Below are 23880 nucleotides of genomic sequence, written 5' to 3'. Positions count from 1 at the left end.
GCTGAAAATAGGTTCAGTAAGCTGGGAAAGAATAGAGAGCCAGAACCAGAACCCGGGCACATCCCAGCTTTTCATCTGCCACCCAGATACTAAGAAAGGATAACGAATAGAGTCATCCAAACTGATGTTACCAAGAAAGGGAAAGACTTTATTAACCTTGACACCACATGCTGGCTATCTTTCATGGATGAATGCACGGATCTGCCTAATGCTTTTTAGGGTTGCACAGAGCTCTACTACGTGAAGGCTCCATATTTATAAGTTACGGAGGGACAACGTGATGTCTACCTGGGAAGTAATGGAGGTGGATTCCTACTTCATTCTTTACACACCTGCACAAATGCCACAGTGTCAAAGACTTGGGAAAAACATTTTTTAAAAACAGGTGAATAAATCAAAATCTTGAGGTAGAGAAGATATTTCCTAAATGGGATATGAAGAATGGGACAAAACGAATCAAGGCAAAATCCAACAACCTGGTCCCACAAAAAAAAAAAATTTTAATGTTGATTTGTTTTTGAGACAGAGCACATGAGCTGGGGAGGGGCAGAGGGAGAGGGAGACAGACAGGCTCCGTGTTAGTGCGGAGCCCAATGTGATGCAGGGCTTGAACCCCAGAACTGCGAGATCATGACCTGAGCCCAGATGCTCAACCAAATGAGCCACCCAGGCACCCCCTGATCCCATGAAAATTTGTAAAAACCTATATTATGTAAAAGAAAGAACAAGCAAACAAATGAATGAAGAATGAATCAACAAAAACGTGGAAAAATATTTCTAACGCGTTATCCCAAATATGCAAAGAGCCTATACAAATAAATAAGGATAAAAAGCCCACTTGACAAATAGGTATATAGCACATGAAAAGCAAACAGAATAGTAAAAACCAAATAACAAAAAACATATATACAGATTCAGGGGCATGTGACTGGCTCGGCCAGTGGAGCATATGACTTCTGATCTCACGATTGCGAGTTGGAGCCCACATTGGGTATAGAGATTACTTAAAAACAACATTCAAAAATAAAATACGTATTCAGTATCATTAAGGACACAAATATTACAGCACAAATACCTTATGCTTTCCCCATTACTTTAAGTGGGTTTTTCAGTGGGTTTGGGGGGTGGGGGAGAGAGAGAGTATGTATGTGTACGTGCACTCACAAGCAGGGGAGATGGACAGAGGGAGAGAGACAGAGAATCTTAAGCAGGCTCCATGCTAAGCATGGAACCCAAAGCAGGGCTCGATCCCACGACCTGGGGATCGTGACCTGAGCCAAAATCAAGAGCCGGACGCTCAACTGACTGAGCCACCCAGGTGCCCCTACTTTAAGGTTTTTGAGGTGAAAATGTTTTGGCAAAGGTACAGAAGAACGGAGGTTCTTCATTCACTCAAAGAAGTCATGTATTCCAGGCACTGAACTAGGAGCAGCAGTGAACCAGGGCTCTGCCTTTGAGGACTTTATATTCCAGGTGTGGTCGAATCAAGGGACAGATGATACGGCAGGGAGAACTAAACAATTATTTAGTACTTATTGTTCACACAAGTAAAAATAAGTGCACCTTCACTGAAGGGCAGTATGGCAATATCTATTGAAATTTTGTGCCGGCAATTCCATTTCTGGATATTTATCCTGCAGATAGTCTCACCCCTGCTTAAGCACAAAGATATGTGAACATGAAGGCTCACTGACGTGCTGGGTAGAATTATTTAAAAAAACGGAAGTAGGGGCGCCTGGGCGGCTCAGTCGGTGAAGCGTCCAACTCTTGTTTTCGGCTCAGATCATGATCTCACGGTTTGTGAGTTCACGCCCCGCATCAGGCTCCTTGCTGACAGTTCAGAGCCTGGAGCCTGCTTCAGATTCTGGGTCTCCCTCTCTCTCTCTCAAAAATAAACATTAATAAAAAAATGTTTTTAATAAAAAAACTGGGGACAGGGGACACATAACTCTGCTTACCACTTGCCAGATTCTTGTTGCTCACTTAATTCTCAAGAGCAACACAAAAATGAAACCATCTCCATCCCACAGGTGAGGAAACCGAGGCTTCTAAGAGATTAAGTGACTTCCCCTAGAGCAGAAGCTGGTCAAAAGACTGCAGCCATTCATTCTTGGTCTTGGAGCTGGAAGACAAGACTTCCCCGCCCAGAGTTCTTATCTCCCTGGCCATTCCGTCAGGTCACTGTGGGTGGGTGGAGAGCCTGAAAGGGGGGGAGGGGAGGGGAAGAGCAACTGATTATGCTTTCTGCTCAAGGAGGCATTTTCTACCCCCTTCCATTCCTCCACAAGTTGTCTCCCCTCCAAGTTTCACACACTCATCCTGAGAACTGCATAAGGAGTACCAGGTGGCAGGTATCGCTCCCGGAAGTGCCCAGCAGAGAATCCTGCCTTGTAGGAAGTTCCAGGCCAGGAAAAAAAAAAAAAAAAAACACCTCTCACCTTCCAGAACTCCATTCATTATCACACCCCTGCTCAACCACTCCCCAGACTTGCCTAACTGCCTAACACAGGAGAGGGAAGCAGATTTAGCCTCTCTCAGCCTACCTGTAATATGGGGATCATACATTTTGGGAGAATTATTCAAAAGAGAACATCAGAAAGAGTTTGTAAATTCTACAGGGCTGAACAAAGTATCACACTAAAGGCGGAGGTCCTCCACAAAGCTTTACGTGGTTGAGGATCCAAGCAAAGCAATCGTCGACACAACAGCTGACATCATCTAGGGAGGGGTCCAATACCTTTTGGAATCACAAAATTAAAGACGGTATTTTAACAGCCTGTGTAGGAAATGTCTCCTCCAGGTTATGTCTATCATCTGGTTGTACAGTGAATGTAGAAAAGAAAAGTTCAGCAGGCCTTCCTGCCTTTAATCTGTCCCAAAGCTCCCACCTTGCAATTCTTAGCTCTAGAACCCACCTGTGTTCATCTTTGAATTACAAAAAGGATAAAGGGCGCTGGGGTGGCTCAGTCATTAAGCATCTGACCTCCACTCAGGTCATGATCTCATGGTTTGTGAGTTTGAGTCCCACATCGGGGGAGATCAAGCCCTGCTTCAGGTGAGCCCCACTTCTCTATCTACCTTTGTAGGAGTCTCTCTTTCTCTCTCTCTGTCCCTCACTCACTTGCACCTTCTCTCTCTCAAAAAGAGAATTAGGGTAAACAGGTTTCTATTTATTAATAATGGCCAATTTTGAGTGCTTACTATGTGCCAGACACCCCTTTCAAGGCTCTACAGGTATTAACCCATTTTGTCCACATAGTAGCATTTTCTTTGTAGGGACTTTATTTCCTTCATTTTATAAATGGGGAATTGAAGGCACTGAGAGGTTAAGTAACTTGCCCAGGTGGCTGCCCAATGGCTCAGCCTTCACAAGGCAGCTGGAGAACTCGGCCATCTGGTCTACCCCTCCAGCCGTATCATTCAAACTCTTCATGTTCCCCCAACCTTAGTTAACCTAAACCACTTAGGGTTCTTCAAGATAGACAGTGTGCTTAACTGCACCTCCACCCCACCCCTGCACGCACACACACACTTCATTCTTGCCTTTGCTTGTGGCTTTTCTTTCTTTGCACTAAACCACCTCTCATTCCGAAGGACAGGAAGTTCATTCATGACTCCCGTAAGAATCTATTACTATATTTAAGATTCAAGAGTTCTTTATAAGGAAACACCAAAAGCCTTTTCCAAAACAAGCCATTCTTGCAAAGCTGTTCCTTATCTCCAAGCCAGAAATCCCTACACAAATTGCCTGGGGCTCTCTTTCCTCGGTTCTCCCTGACTCCTCCCCCTACCCCAGCCTTCTGGCTCCAGCCTTCAGGAAAGATCTGGCCACTGACAAAAAGGTTGATCTGGGACTTTGCAGACCTCCATGCAACAGCTGTCCACCCACTTCTTAGGACTCCATGTCAGAGGAAGAAGACCTACATTGTTTACAAATCATTTCTACCATATATAAAATCAGCCATTAGGCTTGGTGAGAAGACATCCATATGGAACACACTGTCCTGACACTACGCCGAGAAATGAGCATCTGATGGTTTAAATGTCTTCCAGACAGAGCATCCCTTCATGTTTTCAGAGCTTTAAAAATACCATTTTAAGGAAGAGGATATGGCGTGGCCTCAGAAATAGTACAACAGACATCACAGAGCCAACGCAATAAACATTAAATCCTGTTAATAGCAGGGCGCCTGGCTGGCTCAGTCAGAAGAGCAGGTGACTCTTGATCTCAGGACTGTGAGTTTGAGCCCCATGTTGGGTGTAGAGATTACTGAAAAAAATAAAAAAAATTTTAAAAATTAAAAAAAAATACCATTAATATCTAACTTTTCAATTAACCAAAAAGGTTTTAAATGACGTATCAAAACCATTGTTTTTAACTGAATCAGTGACAATATGTCCTATGACATAGAAGTATAGACTACTTTAAATAAAAGACACTGAAAGAGATAATCAGTTCAGCATTATTACTAACAGCAACAAAGAGAGAAGAGGGGCGCCTGGGTGGCTCAGTTGGTTAAGCGTCCGATGTCGGCTCTGGTCACGACCTCCCAGTTCGTGAGGTCGAGACCCACATTGGGCTGTGCGCTGACAACTCGGAGCCTGGAGCCTGTTTCGGATTGTGTCTCCCTCTCTCTCTCTGCTTTTCCCTGGCTCTCACTGTCTCTCTCTCAAAAATAAATAAACATTTAATTTTTTTTTTTTTTAAAGAGAGGAGAGAAAAATAGAATGGAAAGTAAATCATGCCTACTGTTTAATTTTCTAAATATCGATAGAACACCTACTTCGGTATCACAGGCACCAAGCTTAATGGCAGGGATACAGCACTTAAAAAGATAAAACGTGGCTCTGTCCTCAGAGTTTCCACTCTATTATGGGAAACATGGTAAAAAAAAAAAAAAAAAAAAAAACAAAGCAAAACACTACACTGTATATTTTCTTCAAGCAGTGATGCCACTATACTATCCTAAATAACAAGAAAAAATAGTGAAATAATATGCAAACATTTTAAATGAGGTTAAAGAGGCTTTAGTGACAAAAAAATGTTATTACAAGAAGAGTGTTTAATAAAATCAAGAAACAATTTCATAAAGTGTATCATCTCATCGCTGTGAAAAAAAGAAAAAAGGTATACCAAGGAGATTCAGTGGTTGTAAAATCCATCTGTAAGAATATGATCAAGAGGAACTAAGAAAAATGATTAAAGGGACTTCTACACTCAAATAGGGAAACAATTTCCAAGCCATGATAAACAGGTCAGTGTGAAATGGGGCAAGAATCAATGAATATCTGAGCTACAGGACAAATACCTATACAAGGGGTGAGGCGTTGTTTCTGGACCAATACCCTAGAATATAGCTTTTTTAAATGTTTCCAAAGCGGCGTTTTAAGCCAGTGAGAAAAGGATAAACTAGGCAATAACTAGTAGCTTAACTATCTAGAAAAATAAACAAAGTTAGACCTTTATATCACATCATAAATTCCAAATGTAATGTGACAGTATAAATCTCACTGGTAAGGCTGAAAAAAAAAATATATATATATATGTTAAGTAATAATAATCCAAAATATCATTAAACGCCTAATTACTAAGTTTCAAAAAATATTGCAAGTGCATTTCAGTGTTACAACTTGGAAACCATGAAATGAAATTTAGGAAACTACTAAGTGATTTTCGGGTGGGTGGGCATTCTTAGCATAGAAGAAAAACTGTTTTAAGAGACTGAAAGATTTTACAATAGACATTTCAAATAAATTTTTACACAGAAAAAAAATTATGACACAGATCCCACAGCATAAATATAATTGTCACCCAATAAATATAAACGGCTGGCAGCCAACAAGGGAAAATGTTTGCAACATATAGCAACTAAAAGTTGATACTTTTCAAATATGATGTGCTCTTACAATCAGTGAGACATAAACCTCCCAATAGAAAAATGGACAAGGAACATGAACATTATTGATGGAGAAATGTAAAAGATCCAGAAACCTATTTTACAATAAATATTTGACCACACCGACTGACGAATACTAGCTTACGATAACCACAATGACAGAAATTCTGCTTTAAGTTCCGTGTTTCACTATTCAGATGAAAAGCCACAACATCCAATATTGGGAAAGACAGTAAAATGTGCCCTGCTGGGCCATTCTGCTGAGAAGGCTTCGATCCAGTAATCCTACTTCGAAGGTAATTTATTAATTTTTTTTTTAATCAACATTTCACACAAAGATAGCAACTGAAAGCTGAGTGTCCATCCATGACACTGCTCGAAGCAACAGACCTAGAACATGTGATATCTTGCAACCATTACAAAAATTTAGGTTCTCAAAGCATTTCGAATGAAATGAGAGAAGTTCAGGGGCACGTGGGTGGCTTGGTTGGTTAAGCGTCCGACTTTGGCTCAGGTCATGATCTCACAGTCTGTGGGTTTGAGCCCCACGTCCGTCGGGCTCTGTGCTGACAGTTCAGAGCCTGGAGCCTGCTTCGGATTCTGTCTCCGCCCCCCCCCCCCTTCCCTGCTCACGTGCGTGCACGCTTTCTCTCTCTCTCTCTCTCTTTCAAAAATAAACAAACATTAAAAAAAAAAAAATGAAAGGCAGACATACTTCTGGAGTAGGGTCACAGTTCTAAAAGATGCATTCACAAATACACATGGAAATCAGGTTAGCAGGGGTTCTCAGGTGTAATTAGGAGATTTCACATTTTTTCTCTTCCCATTTTCTTCCTATACTTGTCTAAATCATCCAAATTGTTTATCATGAGCACGTGTTATTTTAATTATCAGGAAAATGCAACTTAAAATGTATCTAAAGTAAATACACCAAACTGACACAGGATAGTAAGACCATGAGGCAATTCTTTTCCCCTCTTAACTTTTCTGCACTGAACAAAGGAGAAACTCTTAAAAAAGGCCCGGTATGCGGACTGCCAAACATGGTCCAAAGTTGGCTGATTAAAGGGGGGAGGGGTGCAGGGAAGGCAGGCAAGGCAGGCAAAGGCCTTGCAGTCGGGGCAGGGAGGCGGGTGCACACTCAGTGTCCCGGGCCAGACTCGTGGCCCCCAACCACTTACTCCTCAGCACCGCAGGACAAGACCAGAACAACACCAGCCCCGGGACTCAAAGCTCAGCAAACAGGAGCCAATTTCTCCAGGCTACCTTGAGACAAAAGAGCAGAGGCCCAGACAAGAAAGCAAAGGTACACAAGTTTGTAGCATTTGACATTCTCTGAAAGAGAAAGGAAAATGGCGGAAGCCCCTCCACAGACCAGCCCAGAGGCATTCTTCACCATGGCCACCTCATACTGTCAGAGACTGAGTCAGGCCCCCTACTGCAACCGAGTTTGGGCTTGGCAACCAGCTGAGGCCAGGGAGTCACCCAGGGGAACAGGCATGCCCTTCCACTGGGTCACGTCAACCATGGGAGGGGGCTTGCTTCCTTCCGGAGAAGACGCAGAGCCACCTGCTAGCACTCAGCTGGTCCCCCCCGGCCAGAAGCTGGCCAGCCAGCAGAGGACAGCCCAAAGATCCGGCTGCATTTCCACCCACCTGGCTGGCTCTCCAAATTCAGGACTCCCAAGTTTTCCAGAAAGGAGGCAGCCCACGTAAGACAAAAGTGCCGTGGCACCCTGCAGGACAGTGCAGGCCCACCGAAACGGCTGTGCTCCCTGCCCCTCTGCTCTCCCCACGGAGAAACACAGGGTCAGCGAACCCACCTGATGCCGGGGTGTCTAGGAGGTGACCCAGGAAGGAAGTTCAATAAACACACACACAGGCTCACACAGAAACCGCAAAAACGCCATCTGTTGGGACGCTGATCCACGTGTCCTGATAAAGGCAATCAGCAGCCCAACAGCCGTTATCATCGCAGACACTTAGAACAACTTCATTCCTTTCGAATGTCCCAAAATTACACTTCTCGGTTTCCATGTGAAAACGCGGAGGCACAGAGAAGGCAGCTCAAAGTCACGGACCTGAGATTCAGACTGCAAAGCCCACGCCACTTCTCCCAGGACGCGTGCACGGCCCTGTCACCAGCACCACACAGGGCTTCCGTCTGGCATGTGCGGGGTCCAGCCCCCGTGGCGCATTAGGACGGGGCCAGTCTTCCCGCCACGGCCTGCTGCGGCTCCAGAAAGGACAGCAGGTCCGCTATACCTCACGTGCTCCATCTACGTCCAGGCAAGGACATCGGTCGTGGTCACAGTCAACAGTAATCACACCAGTGGCCACGGATCGCTGAGCACCTGCCCCACGGAGGGCGTGCACAAGAAACCGCGCGTACCCCGCGGCTGGCCTGAATAACAACACAGCTGCTGCGTCCACTCTGCAGATGAAGACATAGAGGCTCAGGGAGGTCCCAGGGCTGGGAAATGCAATGTGTCTGACGCGACAGGCTCCCTCCCGACTAACCCCACTGTGACAAGGTAAGGAAGCCGGAAGGGGGTCATTCAGGTCGACTCCCCATCCCTCCCGGGAGGTCGCGCCGGCCCCCAGGCTCTGCCCCGGCCCCCGCGTTCCAGCCACTACCTTGGTTGAGATAGGTCAGGGTCTCTTCGTGCAGCTTCACGGCCGGGGACGTGGCAGCACACAGCACATACTGCAGGGGCGGCAGGCGGGCCTCACTCTCGGGGGACAGCTGCGGCTCCTCTTGCTTGAAGATGGGCAGGGCGAGCACATCGCTGCAACACACGGAGGGGGCAGTCAGGCATGGGGCCCCCCCCGGGAGCCCCAGGGCCAAAACACAGCCTCGATGGACAAGCGGATCCTGACCAGGGGCACCCAGGGCAGCGCAGCGAAATGCAGGGCAGCGTGCTCGCTCAGCTTTCTGAACCCCGAGTCACCAACACTCAGAGAGGCAGGTTTCCAACAGAATACACCTGTCCCCAGTGGCCCTGCAGGGATTTACAGAATCGAATCAAGGAGGCAAAAATGCAAACTTATCTACTATCTACAAATTACAGAAGTCTTCTCTGTGTCACAGGGACCAGCAGCAGTGGGGTAAACTGTAAATGCCACATGGTTTCCATCCACAGGAGACTGCTCCTTAGGAAGGCTGGCTTTTAGCATAAGAATCTGAACAAAACCTGTAACTTTTTAAGTCAGCCATTCTATTCACTGGTGGCTTCTCGGGCCAATTCACCCCTGTCCTTAGGGCTCCGTAAACTATGCAAACACGTAGGAATTGCATTTCACTCGCTCAGGTGACACCCTACCACCACCACTCTTCAAAAAAAAAAAAAAAAAAAAAGGACAGTCGACTCATAATTTTAAGGTCATACAGTATCTCCTAAATGCAAAACAAGCAGGAAAGACCTTGGCTTTAATTCAGTTTTCTTTATCCAACTGGAAAACATCAAGATGCTCAGATTCTTTTCCTCCACCTCTGAACAACTCCCCCTGACATTATCCAAAAGAAAAAAAAAAAATCAGTCTCACATCAGCCTAGGACTTGTATCTAGACGTACTGTTGAAGTGTCCTCACAAGGGAAAAAGAAATTCTTGAGAACGCGAATGACCTGTGAGCAGGAGTGGCTTTAAGACCTCTAAATTACAAGCAGCTAGGAAACCAGTGCCAAAAAAGCCCTGGGGCCCTTATCTTGATCACCCTCCTCCCTCTGAGTGTCCCGGGTTATGAATCAGATCCACTGACCCCGCTTCACTATATAAACCACAGAGTCACTGGTACAATCTGTTCCTCGTTCGACACAATAAACCAGTAGTCTCTAAAACACAAACCCGGCACACACCCGAGCAATGCCAAACCATTCGCGGGAATTAAAGTCTGGCTCAGAGCACACCTGGAAACTCTCCTGAGCAGGGGGGGGGGGCCTCCCGGGCCACCATGTGCAGCCCAAAGACAGGAGCGCAGTGCTGTCCTGGCCCTCCGAACACCACACTTTCCTTCTGCCAGACTGGCGCTCACTCCCAGCCCAAGTGGTTATCTAGGAACATGGGAGAAGCAGGCAGGCCTGCTCACCTGGGGATTGCATAAGGTCATGTTTGCCCAGACCATGTTAAGTTAATAATCCATGCGCCTGCTGCCTTTAAATTAAAAAAAAAGGAAGAAGAAAAGGCAGGGGTGGTAAGAACCATCACTCAACAGTAACTTGTTTCAAGCCTGGCATCCTTATTTGCCAAGGAATAAAAGTCACGAGAACATCAAACAGAAAAAGGAAGAAAAGAGTAAAGGCCACTACTGGTAAGGTCAGACGATTTGCACAAGTGGTGCAGCGTGAGGAGACCAAAAATAAAATATAAAAACCAAGGAAAAGGACAAGACGCTCACTCTGGAGTTGCGGGAACCAGTGGCAATAGTCACTGACCCTCACCTTGGCCTTCACCGAGGTCAGCCTCTATAAGGGTGAAAACCCTAGCTTCCAAAGAGCGAAGTAAAAATATAAAAAATAAAATAAATACCATGGACCAAATGTTTCTTTATCCGTGCCCCCAAAATGACCCCAGAAACCAATATGGCTTTGGGGCACCTTGCACCCCAACTCCCACCCCACCGCCTGACCCCCAATACAACACCAAAATCCTAAAAAGGTATCTAAGGAACTCCACAGACAAATTTCCATCTCAGTAGAAGAGCCTCCTACACAGTGGGGCATTATTCCCTAATGGGATGACATTTTAAGTATCCAGGAAGTTTTAAATACACTCATATTCCACTCAAGGTCACCTTCAAACTTGTTTTTAAGATACGGCAACATATTTAATGGCCACAAACTAAAATTTGGCCAAAACACCACAACTGTAACCACATGGCACAGTACCATAAAAAGGGACTCCAGTGTGGCGGTTCATATAGGTGAACGGATACAATTTTGCAGGGTCTAACAACCCCCAGCGGACTCCCGACATCCCCCACACCCTCCCCCAGCAGCTTCCCTCGGATGACATCACCGGGGTCTGCAGGGAAGCCATCATTCCTCAATTAAGAGGCTACACTCTGCCACCTTCTACTACTCAGACCCAGGAATAAGGAACAGAAGACACATCAGTTAAACCCAATCATTTCCTTGCTTCCAGAAGGGTGATGGCTTCAGAGAGGACTACTGGACGCACACTTATCAGAAGCCAGGATTTCCAAATAACGTGGACTGCTACATCTGAGTGAGAACTTCTTGGGGCAAAAAAGTCGGGGGGGTGGGGGGGAGGGGGGCACTCAGAATGGCTCTCACTTCAGGGCTACCAGAGCCAGCGACTCCCTCTCCCTGGGTCTCACGACTCACTTTCTCTGAGCCCATACCAAATGCCCTTTGGGTTAAATTAGGCACATTTCATAAACCGTGACTAGGATGGAAATAAAGACAGGCTAAAGCTGGTTCAGGCGAGTTCAGAAAATGAAATGACTGCCCATTAGTGCCCAGCCAGCTGCAGAACAGGGAAAAACAATCCTCCAGGAACCGAAGCTAACGGGGCTCGTACTTCCTCAAAGGGGATGGGAGAGAACTTTGAAAAAAACAAGCACGACTTACTTTTCCCTTTGAAGAGCACTAGTCAAGTCCCTGCAGAAGAAGAAAGATTTCCATCAAGGGTAATAAACGTGCGGGCCCCAGGCCGATAACGCAAGACCACCTGGAAGGAGGGGGCCACCTGTTCCTCGGAGCCCCCGCCCGCCGGCGCGCGAGGCTGAAGCGCGCCCTCGCCGCTCACTCGCCCCGCGGCCCAAGGTGACTGGAGAGGGCGCGAGGCTCGGAGAAGGACCCGGGCAGAGAGGGGCAAAGAGCAGGGGACCAGACTTCCCCGCGACGGGCACCAGACTGACGGCAGGAAGTTTCCTCTCTCTTCCCGCGCGAGCGTGGAAAGGAGAGACGGGGGAGGCGGCCGGACTGGGCGGCTGCGGCCAGCAGGTGTGCGCTCCGCGTCCGCCAGGGTCGTCGAGGGAGGACGGGCCCCGCCGGGGTCCGTCCGTCCCTAGGCGGGACCTTGGCGACGTCCCTCCCAGTCCCCAAAGGGCGGACAGCGGGAAGGCCGGGGCGCGGCGAGGGCGCTCGGGACCCGGGGCCCTGCGGCTCCCGCCCCGCCCCGGGACGTCCGACGGCGCCTCGCCCGCCGACCCCGGCCGCGCCCCGCGGGCTGCGCCCGTAAAGCCGGGGCGGCGCGGCCCTTACCGCAGGTAGCTGCCGGAGCTGTGCTGGTTGTAGTGCTCGGGCTGCGTGTGCCAGAACAGCATGGCTGCGGCTCCGCGCCCGCCGCGACCCAGGCGTGGCAGCAAACCGGCCGCGGGCCGCGCCGACGTCCGGCCGCCCGCTGGAAACCGTGCTCAGAACCCGGGGTGCCGGCCGGCCTGGCGCATTTATGGACGGCTCGGGGGCGGGGCCACGGCCGGACCCGCCCCCCCAGGCCGCGCGGCGGGGCGGTGGCTCCCGGAGGCCGCGCACCTGGGTGACCCGCTCCGGCGCGCCCTTCCCGGGAGCGAGCGCGCGGCGGCGCGGCGGCGGCCTGGAGCCGAGGGTGGGGCCCAGGTGACCCTCGCCGCCGCCCCGACGACCTCCCGGGCTTCCTCCGCGCGCCGCTCCTGACTCCGCGCCCAGGGCGGGTCCGCACAGCTGCACCGTGGTTGGTGGGGGAGGCTGCTTGGATGTGACGGACCCCGACCGGACACTCTTCGCCCCCCCTTACCTTGCTCTTGTTTTGTGTGTGTGTGTGTGTGTGTATGTGTGTGTGTGTGTGTGTGTGTGTGTGTGTGTGTGTGTGTGTGTTTTCAATAGCACTTTACACTCTGAAATCGTGGCACCTTTTATCTTCGTTGATTGATTGATTGTCTTTCCCACTAGCATATAAGCTGCAAGAGGGCAAGGCCCGGAGTCCAACTCCTCGAATATCCCCTCTGCCTGGAAAGTGCTTGGGACATAGTGAGTGCTCAATAAATATTTGTTGAATAAATATGGGGAAAAAAATGCATCGAGTGTGTAATCAGAGAAGGCTTCCTGGAGGAGGTGACATTGAACCTGGATCTTACAGACTTGGAAGAAACTTCTCTGAACATCTGGAGGGAAAGTGGCCCAAGGCAAGGGCAGCAGTAATTGCCAAGGCAGATCCACTTTAGCATGTCTGGGGCCGGGTGACCTAGGGGATAAGGAAATAAGGTGAGAGAGTTGGAAGGAGCAGATGACAGAGGGCCTGGCATGCCCTGGCCCGCGCGGAGCTGGGATTTCTAAGTACGGTTTAAGGAGGAGAGTTGAATACGTGATTTGCTTTTTGGAAAGATCAGTCTGGAAGAAGTGTAGACAGTGGGTAATGGGGGAGTGGTCAGAAAGGAGGGAGTGGAGGTCATAGAGACATGATTCACACCCAAGTGATACCCAGACCCTCCCCCCCCCCCCCACTACAAGTCACAGTGCCTGGCACAGAAGAGGTGGACGTTCTGAGTGTTGATGGAATGAAGCCCCATGAAGACCTGGAAGTGAAACTCCAGCTCCCCCAGGCATGGATGTCAGTACTCTTCTCTCACAGCAACTCTTCCTCCAGCCACAGGTCACAGCTGGCAAGGCACTTCCTCTTAGCTCTCAGGGACTACTACCTGCCCCCCCCCCCCCAAGATGTTCTTCTATCCCAAGAGGAAAACAAAAGCGTGTCATTCCAATCCCCCTCTAAAGAAGGACTTACTGTGTGAGCCACAGAGAGGGCCGTAAGCAGATAGCCCCCCAACCATCAGCCCCTTCTGGGATAGCCTCCACTGCAGACAGCCTCCTCCCCCAAGGTCACACCCAGGTAGGGGTGGTCTACATCCCAATGACTACTGAGACAGGAGAATGAAAGTCTGGCCATCTTCTGCTGATGGGCTAATTTAGCCCCAGGACACGCCTAGGGGCAGGCAAACCTGTCCTGGGTTCCTCCCAAGGGATCTCCCTCAGTCCACTCCTGCTTCCTTCCCATCCCTTACACAGGTATTAATCTCAAGGAAACTTCCTAATAAACATCCTGAACGCTAAGCTCTGTCTCAGGGTCCGTGACAAGTGCAGCATCTAAATGGGAGGCTCTCTGGGGTAGTGTGCAAAGAGCATACCCTTTACTGGATCCTTTCACTGGACAAATATGCCCAGAGTACCTGCCATGTGCCAGGCATGGCGCGGAATGCAAGTTTGCATTCTACCTGGAGAGGCCTTTGGGAAAGCAACAATTCCAGTGCAGTGTGATCGAGGCAGTACAGGCTGCTCTGGGAATATGAGGGAGGGCTTTGAGTCCCCGGGGAAAGTGATGTCTCCTGATGGATGGGTAAATGGAAGTTAGGCCAATCCGTGAAGTGGGGGTTGGAGGAGTGTCTCCAACTGAGCACACAGCATGGGCAAAAGCAAAATGCAGTGGAAATAATCCTGGCCCTGTTCCAGGCTGGCCCCTGGGAGGCCAGGCAGCTTCTGCCTCTGGTTTTCTGGAATCCTGGACCACCGTGTAGAGCGTCCAACCGCCCCATTGGAGATCAAAGCCCAGCCAGCCCCCCGCCATTCCAGCCACCAGCAGATGCTGCAAAAGGAACATGAGCCCTGCCACCGAGCCTCACCCAAAATGCAGATTCGAGAACCCGTGCTCTTTGGCTACCATCAATTCCTATCCTAAAGCCCTGCATTCCTTTCTTGGAACAAGACCGGCCAGTGTACCAGGGCCCAGATGCATGTCTGTTCCTGAGGAGTAGCAGCCCGGGGCCCCACAGAGTCCTCAAGGGGCAACACCTCTTGGCAGCTCCACCCGGGATTCCAGCTGCTCTGGGAGGAGGTCACCCTGAAGAGTCCGGGTCCTGATGCCTGCGAGGATGGTTTTGACAAATGCATAGGAGTTTCTGGGCGACCGAGGTTGGGGAAAGGAGGTATGCTAGCCAGAGGGAAAAGTCTGTATAATTATATGTATCCCAGTATTGTTTGTAATAGCAAAAATTGGAGACAAACTAAATGTCCATTAATGGGAGGCTAGCTACGCCATCTGTGGCCTGTTCACGTGATGAAGGACTCCGGAAGCCTGCAAATGAACTAGAACTCCGTAGATGAAGCCCAGAAACCTAAGGGCAGGGCAGAGAGAAGCCAAGTATAAGTTACACATTGTATAATATGCTTTCTCAGGTTTAGAAACATGCAGAATAACACTAGATACTGCACAGGAGTCTTTACCTATGTGGCCAGGAAGTAATAAACAGCATTCTCAGAGGAGGACTTACCTCTGGGGAGGCAGGCTCACATAGGGGCCTTCAACTAACCGAAGGCCATTACCATTATTTATGGAATCATTTCTCCCTTAGGCTGGATAGTGGGAACATGAATGGCCATTAGAACACTCTTTATGGGGGCGCCTGGGTGGCTCAGTCGGTTAAGCGTCTGACTTGATTTCGGCTCAGGTCACCATCTCACAGTTAGTGACATCGAGCCCAGCGTTGGGCTCTATGCTGGCAGCACAGAGCCTGCTTGGGATTCTCTTTCTCCCTCTCTCCCTGACCCTCCCACAGGCTCTCTCTGTCACTGTCTCAAAATAAGTAAATAAACATTAAAAAAAAAAGAACACTTTATGTATTTTGGCAATCTGAAATATTTCATTTAGAAATAGATTTATTTCTAAGTATACGTAAAAGCCAGAAGCCTCAGCAGCCTGTGTGGCACAGGAGAGAAAAGAAAAGGATCACGTTTGCCCGGCTCCAGAATTCAAGTTTCACAGGCTTTGCCTGGAGAGGACAGAGCCCCTTCTAAAATAATTGGAAAAGGCGGGTACGGATGCCCCCAGGTATTTGCGGGTAGCAAGCAGCTCGCATCTGCCCAGACCCCATGACCTTTCCTTGCACAGGCCGTGCCCCATGCCCCGATGTCAGCCACTCAGGGCCCACACACACAGGAAGGACTGCTCGTTTTGGGAGTAGGTAGAAAGGAGGTGCCCACCCCAGCTGTCCACATACTGGGAGGACAGGGCTAGTGGACCTCAGTGATGTCTGATACCAAAAAGCTGTTGATTTTCCTGACTTGGACTCCCTGAAGGGGAGAAGGACTGAGATCCTCCCTGTTATTTTGGGAATACCTACTCTGGGCTGGACACTTCCCACAGTAGCCCTGGGAAGAAGGGGCTGCGGGCCCTTTGGCAGATGGGGAAGGAGGGGCTTCAACAGAGTAAGGGGGCAGCCACAGTTTGCAAGACCACGAGATAGAAGGAAAAGGCCAAAGGGCCAAGAAGAGGTGCAGACCAGGTGTCTGCCTATCCACCCCTCACTAGAAAAACGCGCGGTCTGCCCCTTGGCAATTTCTCTGGCAGGTTTGCCTAGGTAAGACGCCTCTGCAGAGCTCAGAGGCAGGGATTTCCTCCTGGGGGGAGAGCCTCTCCGGGGAGAGAAGGGACACTGTTACGCCAATAGGCTTGGCGGACAGGGGGTTGCCCAAACACAGGGTGTACAGCCCCGTCAGGCTGAGGCCCGGCCAGCCCTCACTGCTGTTCCCACGGCCCAGACAGAAAATAGAATCGGACTGGCAGGAGGGAGCCCTCATAGCCCCGGTCTCTGGCCTGCCAGCCTCTCCTTACAGCACCTCAGCCCTGGAGGCCCACTGAGGCACAGCGCCCTACGCAGGGGACCCGGAGGAAGCTCCCACCTGCTGAGCGCTGGCTCTGCATAGGTATTGATGTAATGCATTCAATCCCCACTGCACCCGTGCAAGTTACAGTGAGATTACCCCAGGAGGGGACACGGGCTCCAAATGCTGCAGTGACTTACCCAAGGCAAGGTGCCTGAGATTCAAGATTGAACCCAAGCCGTCTGACTCTGGACCTCGGTGCTGGGTCCTGTTTGGCACAGCCTCTCGACCCCCAGCCTAGACCGGCGTCTGGAATCTCCCAGGCAGGATATTCCTCCCATGTCCTACACCTGACATGGGGACATCATAGAGAGGCTACTCATGGGCTGCCAGATTAACCAGATTGACATAAGCTGCCATGAAACACCGTGGTGGATGCTTCAAATGGAAACTCCCTGGTACAGTCTAGTCCGCAATTAACTAATCTTCTAGGAGTAACATGGAAATGCACACAAATTTCACAAGGTGGTGCCCAGAAAGGATATTCTCCTGGCCCCTTCCACTTCTGTCCTCATCCAACTCCTCAGGCTTAACAATTCCCATGGGCTCTTACTGCACATGTGTGTCCACAGATTACAGGAAGCACACTAGGGATTTAGAACCATCTAGAGATTTTAGAGCTGGCTAACCCAGGCAGGCTTCCTGGGGGAGGAGAGGATGGGTAATTTGAGCTCCCCCCCCCCCACTCCCCACCCTCCCAAGGGAGGTAGGATTTCTATGGTGAAGGAACAGAAGTGATTCCCCAGGCATAAGCAACAATGTGTGCAAAGGTGCAGAGGGAGGAAACAGTGTGATTCTCCAGGGATACAACAACGGGGAGCCATAGGGCAGACCCCTGGAGTAAGAAGGGGCCAAGGGACAGTAAGCCCCGGTGAACTCTGACTTCTGGGGAGTGGACGGGTTGTGTCACCTTGGGCAAGTCACTTAACTTCTCTGTTGCCGATTGCACGATGGACATTTACTGAGGAGTGCTCTTGGGATCAGCAAGCTGTCTGGGAGTGAGTGAGGGTCAGAGTGGGCAGAGGAGTGAGTTAAGCTGTGAGGTCTTCGTGGATCCTGTGGGAGCTCTGGGGCTGGGATGGCCCTCAGAATTGTCCAGAATTTGGGCAAGGGATACATCCCCACTCACCAGTGCCGGTCAGACACAGGTTGCCCCTGGGGAAAGGACATGCCCTTGAGCAAAGTGACTCAGCTGGAGAGGAGTCCTGGAGAGGGACCCAGTAGGTGGCATGAACTGTCATCAGGGGCCTGAGTGCCTTGGCAGGGAGGGGACCTCGGCGGGGCACAGCACCCACCATGCCCTCTGACCTGAGTCTCAACTGCACATCACCAATCTCGCTTTTAATTACTTGAATGTTACTATTGCAACACCCCGGTGTTAAAGGTTTTGTATGAATAAAAGAATGCAATATAGCCTGTCAACAATTCTTAACCAACTGAGCCACCCAGGTGCCCTAGCCTGTCAACAATTCTTATACCAATCCTGTAATAAGTGACAATAATTTTTTTCTTTTAATTTTATTTTTTATTTTTTAAAATTTACATCCAAATTAGCATATAGTGCAACAATGATTTCAGGAGTAGATTCCTTGAGGCATTCCCTTAACCATTTAGCCCATCCCCCCTCCCACAACCCCTCCTGTAACCCTCGGTTTGTTCTCCATGTTTATGAGTCTCTTCTGTTTTGTCCCCCTCCCTGTTTTTATATTACTTTTGCTTCCCTTCCCTTATGTTCATCTATTTGGTCTCTTAAAGTCCTCATATGAGTGAAATCATATGATTTTTGTCTTTCTCTGGCTGACTATTTTCACTTAGCATAATACCCTCCAGTTCCATCCATGTCGTTGCAAATGGCAAGATTTCATTCTTTTCAATTGCCGAGTAATACGCCATTGTATATATATACCACATCTTCTTTATCCATTCATCCATTGATGGACATTTGGGCTCTTTCAGTACTTTGGCTATTGTTGATAGGGCTGCTATAAATATGCGGGTGCATGCTTCCCTTCGAAACAGCACACCTGTATCCTGTGGATAAATGCCTCGTAGTGCAATCGCTGGGTCGTAGGTTAGTTCTGTTTTTAGTGTTTTGAGGAACCTCCATACTGTTTTCCAGAGTAGCTGCACCAGCTTGCATTCCCAGACCATAATTTTTTTAAGTTTAGTTATTCATTTTTGGATGTTTATTTATTTTTGAGAGAGCCCAAGGAGGGGAGGGGCAGAGAGAGAAAGAGACAGAGGATCTGAAGCAGGCTTCGCCCTGACAGCCGCAAGACCTACGTGGGGCTCAAACTCATGACTGCAAGATCATGACCTGAGCTGAAGTTGGATGCTCAACCGACTGAGCCACCCAGGTGCCCCAAGTTTATAAATATTTATTTTGAGAGAGAGAGAGAGAAAGAGCGAACCGGGGAGGGGCAGAGAGAGAATCCCAAGCAGACTCCGCTGTCAGCATGAGCCCAATGCAGGCTTGAACTCTAAAACCTTGAGATCATGACCTGAGCCGAAATCAAGAGTTAGATGCTTAACTGACTAAGCCATCCAGGCACCCTGACAGTAATTTTTAAAAAATATTTTTAAACATTTATTCACTTTTGAGAGGAAGAGAGAGACAGAGTGCATGCAGGGGAAGGACAGAGAGAGGGAGACACAGAATCCGAAGCAGCCTCCAGGCTCTGAGCTGTTAGCACAGAGCCTAACATGGGGCTCGAACCCACGAACCATGAGATCATGACCTGAGCCGAAGTTGGATGCCTAACCGACTGAGCCACCCAGGAGCCCCTGGCAGTATTTTTAATATATTGAGTCAAATACACTACATTATTTAAACCGATTTCACCTGTTTATTTTTACTTTTTCTGATGTGACTACTAGAAAATTTAAATTTAAATACGTGGTTTGCATTTGTGACTATTCCTATTGGATAGAACTGCTCTAGATCAGAGGCTCTTTTTTTTTTTTAAGTTTATTTATGTATTTTAGAAAGGGGGGAGGGGGGGAGAGAGAATCCCAAGCAGGCTCCACACTGTCAGCACAGAGCCAAACACGGGCACTATATCATGACCCTGAGATCATGACATGAGCCGAAGTCAAGAGTCAGATGCTTTACTGACTGAGCCACCTAGGCGCCCCTAGAAGAGTGGTTCTTAACCAAAAGTGACCTTGGCAGATGGCAATCTCTAGAGGCATTTTCAGTTGTCACACCTTAGGAAGTGGGGTGCTACTGGCATCTAGTGGGTGGAGGCCAGGGAAGCTGCTAAACATCGACAATGCATAGGACAGCCCCCCCACCCCCCAAAGAATTACCCAGCATAAAATATCAGTAGGGCTCAGGCTGAGAAAACCCTGGTCTAGAGGTAATTAGCCCATGGAGTTCTACAGTTTCAGGAACCTGGCCTTCTTACACCTTCTTTGCCACTCATGCCTTCCACTGGCAAGGTTGTGGCACGGTCCAAAAGGGCTGCCGGAGCTCCAGCCATTATGACAGCATTCTACCCAGCCACAAAGAGGGAGGGCAGAATAAGGGCATACTTTCTGTCTTCAAGGAAGACGTACATACCCCTTCTGCTTACTCCTCATTGACTGGAACCTAGTCACCTGGCCTCATCTTGCTGTGTGGGAAGCTGAGAAATGCAGTCCTTGGTAGAGGGACACGTGCCCAGCTTAAAATCAGGAGTTTCTTACTGAGGAAGATGGGAGAATGGGTGTGAGGGGGAGACCTGTATCTGCCATGCCTTGCCAGGGGCCCCAGGCAAGGAATATTATTCCCATTTTACAGATGAAGGAACAGAGGCACCTGGGTAAGGGGAGCTGTGCAGATACAGATTAAATGGCAGACTAAAGCACGCACTGAGGCCTCCTGACTTCAAGTTGTCTCTTCCTCACACCCTGCTACCTTGCATGCTTGGCAAAATCACAGTTTGGTCCCTTTTTTTTTTCTTAATGTTTATTTATTTTTGAGGGAGAGAGAGAGAGAGAGACAGAGCATGAGCAGAGGAGGGGCAGAGAGAGAGAGAGGGAGACACAGAACCCAAAGCAGGCTCTAGGCTCCGAGCCGTCAGCCCAGAGCCCGACACGGGGCTCGAACTCACAAAGCATGAGATCACGACCTGAGCTGAAGTCGGACGCTCAGCCCACTGAGCCACCCAGGTGCCCCTCATTTTGTCCTTTGAATCCCATTGGCCGATTGTGCACATTGTCACCCGCGTGCCCATAGTGCCAGTTTCTCTGTCAAGAGCCTCACTCGCTCTCTCAAGGAAGAGAGTGACTTCTCAGAGATGCTCCTTCAGATTCAGACAAAGTCTGGAGCTTACTTAATAGCGCTGTACCAATCTCAGTTTCTTAGCTTTGACAAATGTGCACAGAAATCTAGGATGTTAACGGTGGAAACTGGGCAAGCAGGATATGGGAATTCTCTGTGTTAGACTGGCAACTTTTCTGTAAGTCTAAAATTATTCCACAATAAAAAGAGCCTTAAAAACAAATTCTTCCGGGGCGCCTGGGTGGCTCAGTCGGTGAAGCATCTGTCTGACTCTTCATTTTAGCTCAGGTCGTGATCTCACGGCACGTGGGTCGAGTCCCACATCGGGCTCCACGCTGAGAGCACAGAGACTGCTTGGGGTTCTCTCTTTTCCCTCTCTCTCTCTCTCTCTCTCTCAAAATAAGTAAAAATACACCTTTCAAAATAAAAAAAAATAGTAAGTCCCTCTTCGGAATTGAAATAGTCAAATTGATACATTTGGGCAGGAGTGTTTTGGTTTTCTTAAAGCAAAGCTCGTCTCCACCACTAACATTTATCATTCACCAAACAGCCCAGACGGGCGGATATGTTCTAACACATAACTAGTGTACTTCAGCCCTTAGGGTGTTCCAAGAGGTGGATGGGAACATAATGCTTCCGAGCTTGCCTGGTTCTCACAAATGGTCCTGTAAACACCCTTATGCCCATTTTACAGATGAGACCGTAGAGGTCTGAGACATCGGGTGACCTGCACAGGGGCTCATGGCTAACAACCAGAGGAGCTTGGATATGAGCCCCAGTCCCTCCCACTCCAGAGACCCGCTGCCTTCTACCGACTCTCCTCTCTCTATCTAGATTCTCCCACCAGTCCTTTGGGCCATCAAGTCTCTTCATTCTGATGAGAAATCCCCTACTCCCCGTTCAGCGAGTTGCCCTGGGCAGGGTCAGCCGTACACACTTTTGGCACAGTGCCTTGTGTCCAGGGACCGGACAAGAGTCCTGTCATCTGCTCTATGCCCCCTTCTGCAAACGTCCCCGGTTCCTAGTGCCAGCCTCTGCAGGGAGGCCGGATCTGGTGCCTCTTTGCCAGGGGGCTGTTAGTCCACAGAAATGGGGAAAGCAAGGAGTGGCACTCAGAGAGCCCCTCCCACAGGCACAGCCGAGGTGTTGACACCCCACTCCCCATCCCTGCTCATGATGGCCTTGAACTCTCGCAATGTCTTAGGGAGGTGGATGGCATCACACCCACTTCACTGATGAGAAAACTAAGGCTCAGAGCTTCAGCCACTTGCTTAAACTTGTACAGCTGGAGCCAGGATGGGGCCCGGGGTTTCTGGACAGAAAGCACTGGGCTAGAAGAAGAGTGCCCGGGTGGGACCCGAGTCAGGTTGGCTCCCCAGGGAGGCTGGAGATGTCCGACAGGTTGTGGAGCCTTAGCTCTTGAGAGAAAGAAGCAGGACTCAGGCTCCGAGAACTTTCTTATCCCCCTGCTCTCCTTAGACAGGCTGTCCCTACTGCCTTTGTGCATTTACACCCCAGAGTCTTCTGCCTGAGGGGCTCTCTCCCTCCTACGCATACATCCCCACCGTGCCCCAGAGAGGATGGACCTACCATTGTGTCTGTCACTGTATCTTCCAGAAACCCTCCACACTGGGAGAGAAGACTTCTTTTTTTAGGTCATAAGTGCATAAAGACAAATAGAGTGGGAAGAGATGGCTGCCACAAGGGTTTGGGATCTGGAAAGCAGATGGTTGAGGCCATCCGACCCTTCTAATAGAGATGCTTTCTTGACTTTGTAAGGAAGTCCCACGAACACGCAACAATGCCAATGTCGTTACAAAATTGCCAATGGCCAAGAGCCAGTACTGATGGTCAGAAGCATCCTAATTTTTTTTTTTTTAAATTTTTGACGTTTATTTATTTTTGAGACAGAGAGAGAGACAGAGCGGGAGCAGGGGAGGAGCAGAGAGAGAGGGAGACAGAATCGGAAGCAGGTTTCAGACTCTGAGCTGTCAGCACAGAGCCAGACGCGGGGTTCAAACCCCCAAACCTTGAGCTCAAGTGTGACATTCAATCGTCTGAGCCAACCAGGCGCCCCCAGAAGCATCCTAATTTTAGAGACATGGAAACATGAAAAAGTTATGTGTCTTGAATCAATGAAATGTGCTGGCTTTACACAGCGGTGAATCCTACCATGTTAAGGCCTGATGTCAAAAAAAACGACATTTCCCAGCCTCCCTTGCAGACTGTGACCTAGTTCCCACCCATGAGATACACCCATCGAAGGCTCTGATCTGGACTTGACAAGAAAGTTGGACAAGGAGTGACAGGCTGGGCAGAGGTCATCCATTTTCCTGGAATGGGTGGCGACAGAAAAAGTTAATTTTCTGAGACTGATGGGACCAAATAAGCCACATTGCTTCTGAGAGCATTGCCTCCATTTGCTTCTCCATCCCTTCTAACAATTCTGCAGGAAATAGATTCCTTTTGGTCCCAGCTTGTTAGGATTGCCCACCTGAAATATCTTTTCTTTCCTTATTTGTTAACAAAACCCAGATTTTGTTGGCTCTTGGCAACTTGTGCCCGGCTAACAACTCCATTTCCCAGGGTCCCTCAAAGAGAGAGCTAACCACGTGACTAAGTTCTGGCCAATGAGATGTAAGTTGAAGTTGGTGGGTGGGGCTTTTGGAGAAACTTCCCGGACGGTGAGCCGACCTCAGTTCTGCTCACAAGGTCATGTCTCTTCCGTGGGGTGGCGTGGGCCAGCTCTTCAAAGCTGGAGTTTCGTTTATTATTGTAAATTGTGACCATAAGACACCTACTCAAGGTGGTGAGATTTTGTCTTCAGAACAAAATCACCTTAACATGCATATTTGGAATTATGATAAGACAACAAAAGATAGGGAACCTTAGGTCCCCTGCTGCCTATTGATAACCCCACAGCTGGCGGGGAATGCTCATTCTCAGCTCGGTACACGGGTTTAGACCTAATGTCTTTGTGCCTGAACCACAGTCAGCGGTAAAAGGAATCGCTGGGCACAAATTCACAGAGTGCGCCTGCAGCTAATGTCGTGCAAGAAATACAC

At 49.2% G+C, this 23880-nt stretch overlaps 1 protein-coding gene across 1 annotated transcript in view; it reads right to left on the bottom strand.

The window, feature by feature from the left end:
* Positions 1–12185, bottom strand: part of TFCP2L1 (transcription factor CP2 like 1) — a 56870-nt gene extending 44685 nt beyond the window's left edge. The window contains exons 1-2 of the mRNA XM_042954173.1: positions 12124–12185; positions 8534–8685 (exon numbers count right to left, since the gene is read on the bottom strand). Of these exons, the coding sequence (XP_042810107.1) occupies positions 8534–8685; positions 12124–12185 (214 nt within the window). The remainder of the gene's footprint in view (positions 1–8533; positions 8686–12123) is intronic.
* Positions 12186–23880: the final 11695 nt, after the last annotated feature.

The sequence above is a fragment of the Panthera leo genome, chromosome C1, assembly GCF_018350215.1.
Source record: "Panthera leo isolate Ple1 chromosome C1, P.leo_Ple1_pat1.1, whole genome shotgun sequence".
Taxonomy (NCBI): Eukaryota; Metazoa; Chordata; class Mammalia; order Carnivora; family Felidae; genus Panthera; species Panthera leo.
Note: the sequence above shows the minus strand (reverse complement) of the source record. Positions and strands in the feature narration are given on the sequence as shown.